General features: G+C 45.6%; 1 protein-coding gene across 1 annotated transcript in view; it reads left to right on the forward strand.

Moving 5' to 3' along the window:
* Positions 1-259: 259 nt before the first annotated feature.
* KIF26A (kinesin family member 26A) overlaps positions 260-14689 on the forward strand; it is a 92669-nt gene continuing 78239 nt past the window's right edge. The window contains exons 1-2 of the mRNA XM_058845243.1: positions 260-555; positions 761-1006. Of these exons, the coding sequence (XP_058701226.1) occupies positions 502-555; positions 761-1006 (300 nt within the window). The 5' untranslated portion in view covers positions 260-501. The remainder of the gene's footprint in view (positions 556-760; positions 1007-14689) is intronic.

Raw genomic sequence — 14689 nt, forward strand, 5'->3', positions numbered from 1 at the left:
CCGAGGAACTTGGGTGTTAGAGTGTGAAGGAAGCAACGACTTAAGTCACACTGATTTTGGCACTCTCCCTGTAGGGTCATTATGAAATGGTATCTTTATCCCCCCGCCGCTATCCCAAACCTAAACCCGAACCCCAGCCCGCCCCGGCCGAGGCTCCCCCGCCCCGCTTACCCCACCCCCCCCGCCCCCGCCCAGCCCCTCCTCCCCTGCCCTCGGAGCACTTTTCCAGCTTTTTTTGCCGACGTGCTCCCGTGCTCTGGGTCCTTCCCCGTGCCGCCGTGGGGAGCTCACTCCGCCTTCCTCTCCCATCCCAAACTTCGTTCCCATCTCAGCATGGGAGGCAACATCACCTAGAGCGGCAGTCCGGGCGGCGGGGACCCGGCGCGATCACTGTTGGCACCCCTGACCCTCGCCCCGCCATGGGCGCCCCGGGCCGGCCGCGCCGCCGGGCACCGCGCCGCCCGCACTAGCGGAGCGGGCAGCGGAGCATCCCCCGCTACCATGATCGCGGCCGCCGGCAGGAAGGCTCTGGGACCTGATCCCCGGGCGCCGGGGGTAAGTTCCTACAGCACTCATCTCCTCCCCGCGATTGAGCTTTTCTTTGGTTTTTCCTTTTTTTTTTTTTTTTTTTTTTTCCCAATAGTCTTCCTTCCTTACTTTTTTTTTTTTCCCCTTCTTTTTTTTTTTTTTCTCCTCGCGAGGAGGGTGGGAGCAGCGTTGCCTCCGCGTCCCGCGTTGCTGAGCTGTGCTGTCTCCGCAGGTGGCGGAGGGGAGCGCGGTGCGGGAGCTCTCCCCGCGGAAGAGGCCGCCGGCCGCCGCCGAGGAGGAGCGCTGCGCCAGCCGCCCGCCGCCCGAGGGAGCGGGAGCCGCCGCGGGGGCCGAGCCGCGGCCGCTGGAGCGGGCGGCGGCCGGGGGCTGGTGCCGGAGCTGCCAGGCGCAGCTGGCCGAGCTGAGGAGGCAGGCGGCCCGGCTGGCTGCCGGCGGCTGCCCGCCCAACGCCCCGCCGGTAAGTGCAGCGCTCCGCACCGCCGGGGGGTCGGGGACGGGGGGTTGCGGACCCCGGCCCGCGCGGGGTCACAAGTACATCCCCAAAGGATCTGGGAGGGGGAGCGTGTTGGAGATTTCCAACCCGGGGAGGTTCTTCAAAAGTTCAAGGATTTCCCGTCCCGGACTTTAATCAAAAAGCGAAACTGTGCGGCTGGACGCTCAGCCGCTGCTACGGCCACCGGGTGCCAGAAACAGTTAAAATGAAAACAGGGAGTTTGGGAAGAGGAGCTGCCGTGGAGGTGCTGCCCGGGACGCGCCCTCAGGGCCGCCCCAGACGGCTGCCGGGGGAGCTCCCCGTGTCCCTCCTCAGGACCGGGGCCGCCCAGACCTCCTGACACCGCCCCAGGGATGCCGGCTCGCTCCTGCGACTGGGATTTGCCTTCATCCTTCCTAAGAGAAGCTGCCGGTGGCGGGCTTTCAGCTCCTCCTTCCGAGAAGCCCATAAAGTGCAGCTGAGAATCAAACACTTGTGTCTGTGGCGCTGGAGGAAACTTTGAGTGGGATGATTTTTGAGTGGGCTGTGCTTTCGCCCTCTGGGTGCTTGAACGTGCCTGCCTGGGTGATGGGCTCACTCCTGTCCATAATGTCCCTCGGGCATGCACTGGCCGTGTCATTTTCCTCCAGTTTCTGCTGCACCATAGCACTTAATACCTGTAGGGAATGGGGAAAGTACATGAGGATGGCAGGAGGTTCCCTCTAACACAGGTGCAGCTTTATTAGCATGTATTCTGATTGTCTGCACCGTTTTTCCTTTCCGTGTTTGTTTCCTGTTTATCAAGGGCCTTTATTATCCTTGTCCCTTTTCCTTTGTCAGAGCAGGTAGAGCAAAGCTTTTGAAAGTCTTGATACAGTATTGCCTAGACATCTGAAGAGATCCTGAGAATTAGCTGATGGGGCAAAATACAACAGAAGACCCTGAGATTCTGTTTCAGGACACACAAAACGTGTGTTGGGGTTTTGATAACATTTGGAAGTAATGTATTGTTTTCTAAACAATGCTTATCTGGATGTTTGCAAGAATGGGGGGGAGGGTCTGAAGAGGAAGCCAAACCCTACTGACCTTCATTTTCATTCAAAGAGTTCCTGTATGATCTACAGAATTCCCATTGAATCTAAATATAGTTTTGTTTGGAAGTGCATTGTGCAGCAGTGTCCAAATGCACAGTGAGGTTTGCATTTTCAGGCCAGATCCAAAGCCTTTTGAAATCGACAGGAGTCTCTCTTTTGACTTGCTGGGTTTGGAGTAGGCTCTTATTTCTGTGGTGTAAAAGGTCACGTATCTTATCTTATTAGATTCAGGATTGCTGGACCTTTTGTTTTCTGGATTGCTGCAAATGGTGGAAAGAAGTTTTATTTCCCTTGTGAAGTGCCTGAGATAGGCTGCTTCAATGAGGAGCACAGAAACCCCTGTTCCTGTTGTTGGGGTGGGCCTCTGCCATAAAGAATCTGGTCCTATCTGTGAGCGGATCTCTGCCATGGGAAAAAAAAATTCCCAGTGTAGGAGAGTCAGGGGCCTCAGCCAGGTGTTCAGGTGAGGAGACCTGTGAGCAAAGGCCTATTTGTGTGGTCTCCTTCCTGCAAGTCTCGGGGGACTTCCTTGATAAGCACTCGATGATGGGTAAAATAATCCCCCTTTTCTGCAGGGTTTCAAAGCATGCCTTGGAACGTAATAAAATAGGAGTCATCACAGAGTCAGAACCTCAGCAGACCTGAGTACGGAGTAACAGATACCTGGAGTTTACTCACTGTGCAGCATGCAGTAAGGCTTGATGGCTGAAATTTCTTAAAAACTGCATTCTCTGACACTTGAGACCTGTAGCCTAATTGCAAGCTCAGATTCCCTCTAATCCTGGTGTGGTGAGCAGCTCCTCAGGAAGGAAGATGCAATAAACAGTTGTACTTACTGCCTTGTGAGCGTGAAGTAGGCTAGCGGGAGATAACAGTCAGGGGTTCGGCTACTCAGCTGCTGAGAATTGGCCTTGCAGAGGGAATCTGATGCAATATGCTGGCAGGGTGAGCACTGTGTAATGTTTGTGCCAAAAAGGCAGCTTGCTCGATTTCCCCCCCTCCCTTTCTTGTTTAATTATATAACAAGACATCTGAAAAAGCAGCTCCTCTCTCTAAGAGTTTCATGCCCATACAATGCAAGTCCAAAGTTCCCTACAAGCTCTTCTGATGCACTGTCAAACTAAGCAACTACTGGATGAGTAAACACCAGAAGGCTACTGCTTGGAGCATGCTGCTCTCAAAGGATTTACCTCCTTTGCCATAATAATTAAGAGATCTTTCAGCACAGATTCAGAAAGGTTTCCACACCTGGTTGAAAACTCTTTGGAAAGGTGGGTGGGTGCCTCAGAGATGAAAGAAGGGCTAGTTTCCTGCTGTTGATACCTTTCCTGATGAAAGAGTGGAGGTGTATTCTCATGCGTGGGGCAGCTGACAAGGGATTGAATTCACATTAGAATAGAAAACCAACATACTGTTTGCAGTCTGCAGGGATAACAAATCTAATTACTTGAGAGGGCTATGATTCATACAGTTTGTGTTGCTATCCTTTCAATTAGATGTATTTAAAATATATAAATAATTTAAAGTTTCAGTGCTCAGATGATGTGCATTGATTGTAGAATACTGTTAGTTGTTTGTGTCTCTTCAAAGTCCTCCAAACCTCTCTGGACAGCTGATAAAAAGATACACCTCTTTGCTTATGTTGAAACTCTTCAAACAGTCTCCCAAGCACAAGATTTATTGCATCCTACACTCTCAATTCCCTTCATTTTACTGCTGCTGCCTTTACAGTTTTCCACCACAGTGAGGCCTGTGTGTGAATCAAAATGCAATTTTCACTAAGTGTGGATGGAACCAAGCAAAGTTTAATCTGAAATTATCCCAGATTAACATTTTGGTATTGCAGTCTTGGCATCAGTTACTGGGTCATGTCCTGAACTAATGCAGGAGGGAAAAACAAGGTGTCTTGGTTTATCCCTAATTGAAAGTTTTGAAGGCTGCGTCCCTGGAGAGTCGGTAATGGGATACAGGATCTCCTAATGCCAGTTTTGGCTGGAGTGCAGAGCAGGTTGCTGTGCCTGGAAGTTGTTGCTGTTGGCAGCTGTGGGACAATCCATGGGAAATGAGTTGGTGGTCTGTGTTTCACTCCCAGTTGGCAAATAGCCTTGTCACAAACCACAATTACCACTAATTGGCATCATTGTTGGCAGTTTCAGGAAGACACTGAGGACTGAATGGGATGTAGATTAAATTAGTAATAATATTACTTAGCACCTAAATTCTTCATTGTGCTTCACAAATGCTAATTAATTAATTTGTGTGATTGCCCCTGTTAGGTAAAACCCAAACATGCTGTCATTTCTGAGGAGGTGTATGTCAGAGTGAGGTGTGTGTCTCCACAAGTGGAGAGGCAGGGACTGTTCAATATGAGAATTGTGCTCCTGGAGCTGCATTTCTGGAAGTAAACTCTCTGCTGCCTCTGGCACAGGAAATAGCCTTAAGGATATACAGCTACTGTAAAATGGTTTTAGCTAATCCCTTATGAGCAGAGGAGAAAAGCTCTCCTGGTGTGAGGAATGCACACATGGATGCAACTATATCCACAAAAGGGATTTATACTAGTGTAAATATTTTGGTTGCAGAAAAGTAATGCTTGTTCCTAGGTATACTGTATTACAAGATTTTTTTTTTTTATCAGAACTGAAAGGAGGCAAAGACCAGCAGAAGTTCACTTTGAAAGTGGTTAGCATTGATGATCATGTTTCTCCCAGCCCAGGGATTCAGACACTGCATTTCACTTGTCTCCATCCACACTCATGCCCAGACACCCCCAGTTTGAGCAGTGTATACTGTACTGCCAGTGCAGGCAGGTGCCAGAGGCAACATTAAACAGGGCAGAAACATTAATTTTGTGTTATAGCTTGAGTTCAAGAAATTCTTCCTGTCTTAAAGAGCTTATTTTCTTCCCTGTTCTGTTGTTTTGCTTTAAATTTTTATCCCCATGAGGCACACCACTGAACGGCTTCCAAGGGCCTGAAGGACAGACAAGAGAGTGTGGCTGTATTTCCAGTGGTGGGCTTGGCAATCTTCTGTTCCCCAATACCTAAAAAGTCCTGTATTCCCAGCTGCCCAGGTAAGCTGAGCTGGGTACAGAGGATCACGCTGCCAGCCCTGGTCTGCAGGGAGCCTCAGTGAGCAGAACAGGTAATACCTTTGTTGCTGATGAACCATGAATCATTTGAGGTAGCTAAGCAAGTCCTAGCCTGCTGTATCCTTGTCAGGGCTCAGTGTTAAACCAGTCAGAGTTGGAGGAATTGCTGGTACTCTGGGAAAAAAGGGAAGATGGAGCTGGCTTTATATGTGCTGCTTGTGTGGATGTCTTACCTGTGCAAATGCCAGGCAGTGCTGCGGGACTGAGCTCCCATCACTCCTCCTTCTGGTCAAGGTGATGGTCTCTTGGTGGGAGCACACCTGTGTGTGCTGCTGATTGCATCACCTCAAGGGGAGATGAAGAACAGAGTTTTGGGCTAGGCAGGCTCTTTCCTGTGGGTTTCTCCTGTATGCTAAATAACTCCCCCATGTTTCCACCAGCAGCAGAACTAGGAAGGAGGGTTTGGTAGGATGGATGTTCACTGCATTTGTTCTCCCTATCCTTCTGCATTAATCCCAGCTGTTTCCTCCTTGGAGATGACTCCATAAGAGGCAGCATCTTCTCTGCAGCTGCACACACTGTTTGGTTGACAGTAAGCTAGAACTTGGACATCTGGCTTCTGCCAAACAACTAATAACACGTGGGTACTGCCCAATTTCTCTCATAGTTTGCGGAAGTTGTAGAAACTTGTTCTGTGCCTTCTACCTCAATTTCAAATCATTTGACAGGTTCAAAAGCTGTTTAGGTGAGCTGTCAGTAAGAAGGATGGAAAGAAGGACCATGCAGTAGTTGTTATTGCTTTGGAAAACCAGGCTGAGAGGACAGGTATGGGATTGAGAGCTGTAGTCTTGATGTGTGAGAGTCAGGAATGCTTTGTAATTCCCATTTTGGCCACTCTGATGGCCTGCTATCAGCAGGAGCAGAGGCAAGGAGAGCTCATGTGTGATCCCTGGCCAATACCTGTCTCCTCACTGTGCACTGCTGGCTGCTCCAGGAGCCTGTGCTGCTTGTGGAGAACCCTAGGAGAGGGCTTTGTGTCCTCAGTGTTTGCCTGCAGGGTCATGCTTCCCTGAGAGAACAAGGATTCAGAGCATATGGAGACTTCTTGCAACACTTGAGGTACATGTGGAGTCGGTCTAAGCTTTTAGGAGCAGTCCTGGCTTCACTGAGTTTTCCTGCCTGTGCCCATTGTTTTCTGCTAGTGTGTCAGCACTTACTGCTGGGGTAGCCCCTTACTGCCTGGAATTTGGGAGTCACAGTGGTGACACAGCTGAGTCTTGGCTAAGTTTGGGGTCCTCTGTTACTTAGGGGCTCTTCTTATTTTCATGGGGGGGTCTTTCTGCATCTGGGTTGATATGGATAACGGGAATTGAGTGGAAGAGCTGTCTTTTACAGATTGCTCTCTAGAGGAATCCAATTTTCACAGCTCTTTACAAGCACTAAATGCGCCTTAAAATGTTCTATATTTAACATTTCAAAAATGCGTAAGTGGAAAAGTAAGGTCTTAGTTAATAAATATGAAACTACGGGGCATTTTTTTAAGATGCACATTTAATATTTAATTTTGTGAGAGAGACTCTTGCAGAGACTTGGCTGTGGAGTGCTCCAGGCAGTGTGCTCAGATGTGGATTGCAGGTACGTGTGCAGTCTAATAACAGGGTTAGTGACAGGACTGTGTCAAATGTGTTGACATGAGCAGTTCCCATCTTTGACTCGGCGCAGTTGTTCCCCGTGTGACGGGACAGGCTGTGGAAACTAATTGTAATGAGTTTGCTTTAGATGCTTCGGATTTTCAAGCATGCCCTTTTAAAATACAGGTGAGAGGGATTATCTTGCAGTTTGGATGCTGGAAGCAAGAGACCTCACTGGGGGATCTGAAGAGGGGATTGCACAATTAGCTGAAGGTACTGTGGTCTCCTGGGTAGCTGAGGGTAATTAGTGTTTCTCTGGCTCTTTCTCTGGCTAATTCCTTCAGCACCCTGCCCTATTAGGGGAAAGGGAGGAAACACATAAACCATTTCAAAATCCCAGGGGGTGGAAAAGAGCATCTGCTCCTAACATCTGAGGTTACTTTGAACCTGTTGAAATATGTAGTAGCTGCTTTATTGTTTTTGCCAAGAGTTTCCACCTACAGTGATCCCAACCTCTGACTTGTTAACAATGAGGTTGTTGGAGGCAGTAGTCATCCTCCTCCTCTTCCCCAGCTCACAGCAGCTGACAGTGGCTGCTGCTGTGGACCTGGCACTGCAGGGTACAGGAGTGGGGATGACTGAAACCATCAAGATTTTCATTCTTTTTTTTTTTCTCCCACCAAGACCAGGATTACCCACCATGTTCACAGTTGCTGCATGTGTCTCCTGCTGCTTGGGTACCCCAAAATAGCTGCAGTCTGTGGGCCTGAGTTGTCCTTGCCACAGTGAAGATGCTGATGTGGGGAAGAGCCAGCTAGTCCCTGGGTTTTCAGCTGGCAGATAAATGTTTTGTCATGAAAAGTGAGCAAAGATTTTGCTTCACCCTGGTTGGATGAGGAGAATCTCTCTGAAAGCATCTGCATGTCTTATGGAATATTTTTCCATATGCCAATGCTGTTGCCTTTCTCAAAATTGGATTACCTTCAGGAACTAGATCTGTTTGGATTTTGGTCACACTGTGTATGTCAGGCAGCTGTCCAGTTGGAAGTACTGTTTCTGCTCTTTATTATTTACTGGAAATCAGTGGAATTTAACTTGTCTGGATTTGTCTCCTTGTCCTCTGGCTGGAGACCTTCAGCACTGAAATAACTATTTTATATTTACGTGTCCAGTATATCTCCAGGTGGAAGGGATCTTTAGGAAGGTGGGAATCTTGGCTATTCTTGGCTATGCTTATGATCAAGACCTGCATGACTTCTTGAACAAGTGTCTGCTAATTTTGTATAATGATTTATGGGAGAAAACTTGAGCCTTACTTTAAGGAGAATCATACCCCCTGCTGCCTCTGTTAACAGGAGTTGTCCCACCTCAGAGATGCAAATTCTGAATTAATCCCTGGATCTGTCACTGAGTTTGTGAATTTGGGCAAGCAGCTTAATATCCATGGGCTTAATTTCTCCTTTGCTCAGCAGAGAAAAAATGCTTCCATCTTTTGTTCATTTCCAGTAAGAACTTTTCTTGTGATGGGGACTCTCTCTTGCTTGTATGGCATGAAGCATCAACTGCTGTTAGTAGAACTGACTGCTCCTCTAGTGTGCACAATAGGAATATATAACACAGGGACAGAGAAAATAGGGGACTCTGTGACTTGTAACTGAACTTTCAGGTCAGGTATTGGGGAGGAGTTTCTGGAGCTGGGGTCACTGCAACAGCAGAAAGAGCTGAAAAAGCCGGGAACTTCAGGTAAACTGTAAAGGCAGTAACAGGTAGTCCTGAAAATCTGCTAGTTCACCAGGAGAGGAGTGGTGAGGCTGTGGAAGGAGAGTGAAGGTCTGTGGTGTGTGTCCAGTTGAAGTGGAGCTTCAGTAAGCAGCAGGTATGAGATCAGCTTAGGGAGCAGGGGTTAGAGCTGTGCTGATGGTACCTAAAAAGGCTTTATCTGTGTACTGCATGGTGCCTTCCTGTAACTTGAAAGCTGCCTTGTGGAAATGTGATGTAGCCTTGTAAACTGGGAGCTCTCAGTGGCTTCAGTCCCTCCTACTGCTGTTGAGGTTTATGCCAAGGTGTATTAATTACTAGTTTTTCATTAAAAATATTTTACTTTTAAATGAAAAGAAAACTAAATTTTATGGAGGAACTTAAGAGCAAAGCTTCAAATTATTATTGCTATCATTTGGAATATGGTGAGAATATGTCACTTAGCAGGAGTAATATATTCTTCTTTAGAATAAGCTAAAGGAAGTGCAAATCTTTGGCATATAGTTCTTTGGACTGACTTTACTTCGAAGCTGCTCGATCCTTTAAGGTGTAGCTGGCAGATGTTCATTCTCATGTTGGAGAAAAAAATGTTTAGTATAAATATATCCATCTATTTTAGGCAGCATAATGGCATTGTTGCCTGTTTGTTTTATCACCAAGAGTCTGGCTGCTATGTACATTACCCTAATATACAGTGAATCAGGGAAATCTCAGCTCTTGCTCACAAAAAAAGGCTTAGGTGAGTACAACCCTCCTTGTTTGAGTCAAGTCTTAAAATTTGTCTTTGATCAGCATTCCAGAGCATTTGCAAGCTGCTCTGAGTTTCAGCTGGGGCTGGGCTGCTATTACCAAACATCAATACCTGTGCAGGATTGACTGGAACACTGGACAGCTGTGGAAAGATGATCAATTTTTGTTTAGCTCTTAACAAATCTTCCCCTGATGTTGCTGAGGGTGAATGGGATGGGAGGGATGTCCAAAACTGAAATATGATACTTCTGGCTAGGCTGGACATTGGCTTGGCTTTCAGCATGAACAGTGAAAAAGAAGCATTAGTCCTGGTTCTCACAGCATTCAAAAGGTTATGTTTAAATGTGTTTCCTGTTTTATTGCAACATACCATTTGTTACAGCATGGTTTGTGTTGCTGTCTGTGTGTATAAATTGATCAGTGCTGATTATACTGTAAATGGGCAGCGTTTGGCTTTGTGTTTGAACTCATTTGGGATGTTAAATGTACTCAGTTTGTATTGTATTCTGTTTTTATTACCTTATGTTGTTCTTACTGTATTGTATGTTGTAACATGTATTTATTCCTTTTGGCATTGCTGCTTTTCTTCTAGATCTCAGACTACAGCAGTTTCCTACAGCTTGCATGTGGCTTTATCAAGTAAAAATTTCTTTTCAGGGATTGCCTGGTGCTTTTGCATCTTATGTGGCTCCTGAGGAGTTCAGTGATGGTGTCTATGCCCAGGGTACATCACATGGCCTTCAGCAGAGTGGTGCTGCTGAGTGTTTTGGAGGAGATGAGACTGCTGAAGTGGTTGAGATCAATGGCACTTTGCCAGACTGGTGGCACATGTCCAATTCCCACCCCAAAACAGGGCAGCAGGAGCTGTCTCCAGAGACTCTGTGGAATGTGACAGTCAGAAACTTGAGGACTAACAAGTGTCTTGTACGATCAGGAAATCTGGCCATCCTTGTTTCAATCACTCTGCTCCTTGTGGGTCACCCGTGGTGTTCCCAAACTGCTGCATGGCCCTGGGAAAGGAAAGGCCCAAGGAAACACTCATTAATGATGAGAAACAAATTTGCTCTGTAAAATTTGGCCTTTGAAGGGTGGAGGTGAGGGACAAATGTCTTTGCCACTGTCATTTCTGGGCACTGCTTGGTGCTACTTCTCTGGTCAGTGAGCAGAAGATGGAAGGGCCAGTTTGTCCAAAATACCCTTTTTAGAAGATATGCCTTAGACTTAGTATGACCTACAGGTACTGCAGAGTTTTTGTAAGCTATCTTGGAAACCGTGCTGTGGGTGAAACATGGGGCAGGATTTAGCCTAGAACTATTTTGCCAGTAGCTTGAAATTCAAAGTTAAACCCTGAATCTGCTCTTAAAATGTTCAGGTGTTAGTGTAACTTGTGTAACTGTAAACTGAACTATTTGTTTGTCTTTTTCTGAAGATTTTGTTGCAAAGGCAGGCAGATACATTTGACATTCCTCCAACAAGCTCTCACAAGGGTAATTTTGTGTGGATGATTGAGTGACATGGAAACACTGTAAGATACTGTCCTTTTGTGGATTTTGTGAAGAGGAGATACAGTTGAAATAATTCATAAGTTGCACAGAATCTCAGCAGACTGCTGAGAGAGCTTCTTCCAGCAACTACCTGTAAGAGTAAAGTAAAAAGCATTTATTATTGATATTCACTTTTTACATATTAAGAAATATTTCTTCTCATACTTTTAATTTTTTATTTGTAGGCTCCAAAGGAGTCTAGAATAAGACAAATGTGTTCAAGGAAGAAAGATATATGAGTTAATACATTAAGTTTACATATTTTTAGTTTGATGGATTTATGGTTTTTAATTACATCTTCATGTCTTGCATTGGGATCCCTGGGGGCCCTTTCTGAATTTCATACTTGTACTCTTGTACACATGAGATGCTTTAACCTGCCAACTTGTGCAGTCTTACTGCTGCTTGACTGACCTCTGGTGAAGTTACTTGTTATTCAAGTTTAAAATCTGAGACTTCTACAAAGAGCTAAATGATTAGAAGAATATTTGTGTGATTGAGAGAGTTTCTCATGCTGACATGTTGTGAAACACACAGGCTGTGAATGGGTTTCTCTGATTTTTGTGTGGAAATTAGCGCTCAGCATTTGCTCATTTTATCATAAGGAGCAGCACCCTGGCTCAGTCTTACTGGCTCCCTGAGGGCAGTTTGGCAGTGGGAGGTAGTCATGTCTTTGGTAACAACCCTTTGGGGAGCCATGGCTGGGTTCAGGGAAGAGCATTTTCAGCAATACATCATCCTGAATGTACATCTCCCTCCTCCTGTCTCCGGTTACATGCAACACTGGATTTTCGTTTCATAGCAGTTTGCATCATGGTTCTTTTACTGACAGTGGAATCAATAACCTGTGTTAACAGGTGGGAAATGAAGTCTGTTTGCTTTGTGCAGTTTTGGTTGATTTACATGGGTGAGCTGCAGTGGAAACCAGACTGAAGAGCTGGTCAGTGTCAGTATTCCAAATCCATCTCTCAGTGTTGGTATCATTACCTCCGTCTGCTTTTCTCCAACACATCCTCTTCATTTTTCTGCTCAGGGGGAACATAATTACCTGTTTATGTGTATGTGTGTAGAAGTAGTGCCAGGATCTATTTGTTATAACTAGAGGCAAAAAACCCCAGCTGACAATATTCAGGCTTTCCAAAAGAAACTTGCTTTTGGGACTGACAGGGAGTGTGAATATTCAGGCACAACTTGAGCTCCTATTCTCAGATTTGTGCTCAGTGTTCTTTAATTATTCTGGTCATGTCTGCTCATAAGCACATGCAGCTCAAAAGCAAAATAGCTCTGTTTGTGCTGTAAGAATTTAGTTGGGTTTCAGCATCATGTTTCCAAGTCTTTTGATGACATGAAAGATGTGTTATATGCAGGGTTGGCTTTCCTGACTTACCCTGAGTTCTTCACTGAGTGTTTTATTCCTGTGGGAGGGTTTGGCTCTTGGAGGATTGGGTGCAGTGAGAAGTGTGGAGTAGATAGTAAAGAACTGAAATGCAGAACACTTCACCCTGGGGAGTGAACACAAGTGAAAACACAAAGTCATTGTCCTCTGAGGTGATTAACTGGAAGTCTCTACTTTTTTTGTTTTCTTTTTACAGTTTTTATTTTAATTTCTCTTCCTAGAATCATAGAATATCCTGAGTTAGAAGGGACCCACAAGTCCAACTCCTGGCCCTGGACCACTCCAAGAATCTTACCCTACTGGTCCAGGCTCAATCTGATTTTTCCTTCTTGTCACTGGAGCAACAGTCCTGTTTGCTAGTGTTAGAAAATTGTCCATGGCATTCTGTCCTTCCAAGAGGCTGTGCTTGTGCTTTCTTTGGGAAAGCTGTCTCACTAAGCATAATGGTAAGAAATGGTCCACCTGCTGCTAAGGAAGTGAGCTGAAAAATGTCTGGTTATTCAACGAGGGAAAACATAGATTCACTGAGTGAAAAACATACTTCTTTCTGTACCTGAACAGGATTCCTGATATCTGTGCAACAGCAGTTAAGGTAATCCTGATCTTACAGAGTGAGTTAACCCAGGATTTCTGTAGCTCAGCTGAGTACAATACAGCAGTGACATCAGTGAGAGATTAGGAGAAGCTTTGTTATCTTCAAAGACTGTTTACTTAGTGGTTGGAGGATCGCTGTGTTTGTAGGCAGAGGTAGGAAATGTCCTGGGGCAGGTGGGAGCTGACAGCAGCACACAGAGCCTGTAGTGCCTCTCCTCATGCATCCCTGTGTTACTTCCCAGCCTGCTGCCTGCCACTGCTTTTGTGTACACCACCCAGACACAGGTCTTTGAGAGATTGCCAAGGTTATTTTGGATGCTAAACACTGAACCCAAGCAATAGCCTTAATTTCTATGAATCCTGGAACAATATTACTTGCATTTTTCTTACAGGTATACATCTATAAGTTTTCCTTAAAATATTGGTTAGAGGTATTTTAAAAATCTCAGAGCTGAGTTCTGAGGATAGTTACCTACCCTTCAGCTATTGCTTGTTTCACATGTAGGATGATATGGTTTTTTTGAGGATTCTTGTGCAGCTCTTGGGTCCTTTCTGCAGAATTCCTTTTGACAGCTGTTAAGTCACATGTGATCTCCAGAAAGAGGACAACTCGATTTACAGATTTATGTATAAAAAACTGCTATAAACTTAATTTGAAGCCCTCTGGGATACATGTCCCACGTGCAAGGGTTTCACAAGTCCTTTTTTTCTCATGAAAAGTAGTCTTGAAACCGAATTTTTGCCTCATTGGCATTTTTCAAAAGACAAACACAGATGCAGTGTTCCAGGCAGTTATATTTTTGTTCCCAGCTGTTTTGAATACTCATTTGATGTTAAGTCTTTGTTCAATCCAATCCTGTCATTAATGACTCTGGAGTAAGTAGGTATGCAGAGCTGGAGGAAATCCTGTTTTATGCATTCCTATTCTAGGAGAGCCTCAGAAAGACTAACAATAATGCAGCTCGGTGAGGTAATGGGTAAACATAGTAAGAAATAAAATGTACTTGCTCCTTACTGAAGCAGAAAAATAGCTTATGAAGCATAATGTTGTCTTTGATAAGTGTAGATAATCTGACCTGCTTCAGTCTGTGGATTAAGACATTAACTGGGGAAGGTGAACGGCTTCTCGTAAAGAACCTGTCCCTCTGGTTGTAAAGCAGGTGTCAGCAAATGTTAATGAGAATTAAGAAGGAGTAGGAGCCCAGTCATAACCCAGCAGGCACATGAAAGGCTTGCCCTGCCCTTGGTGGTCAGTGAATTCCCACCTGAGGCTGAGGGTTGTGTTCTGCAGTTCAGCCTTACCCTGGCTCCCAGCTGGGTGCTGCAAGGCCAAGGTTTGGTGGAGCCTTGGGTCTGTGGGTGTCCTCTTGATGGTCCTCCCAGTGTGCTGTGGGAAGGAGAAAAATCCCCAGCTTTTCCTTCCCTCTGCTGTGTGAAGTTTAGGAGAAGTGTTTGTTTTCAAGAGGAACCAGAGTTCTTGTAGGAATTTCTTAATTGAGTTTTTGAGGAAGTTAAGGCTGGATTTAGAGCTTTTGATCCTGGTCAATGGATAGATAACAGGTAAAAAAACATGATGAAATTTTGTGGACTTTTTTTTTGAGAAGAAAATGTGAAATTGTTTAATTTTTCCATCATCCAGCTTCCACAGCAGCACGTGTGAATTCAGCAAAACAATCTGAACTCCAGCCCACTCACAGTGTGCTGCAGGCCTCCCTAGGGGCCCAGGGCAATTCAGCTAGCATTACATTTTTAGATAAGCTTACTCCATTTAGCACATGCATTTTGATCAGCCTGCGATTAGTGACTTGCA

The sequence above is a fragment of the Poecile atricapillus genome, chromosome 1 (assembly GCF_030490865.1).
Source record: "Poecile atricapillus isolate bPoeAtr1 chromosome 1, bPoeAtr1.hap1, whole genome shotgun sequence".
Lineage (NCBI taxonomy): Eukaryota > Metazoa > Chordata > Aves > Passeriformes > Paridae > Poecile > Poecile atricapillus.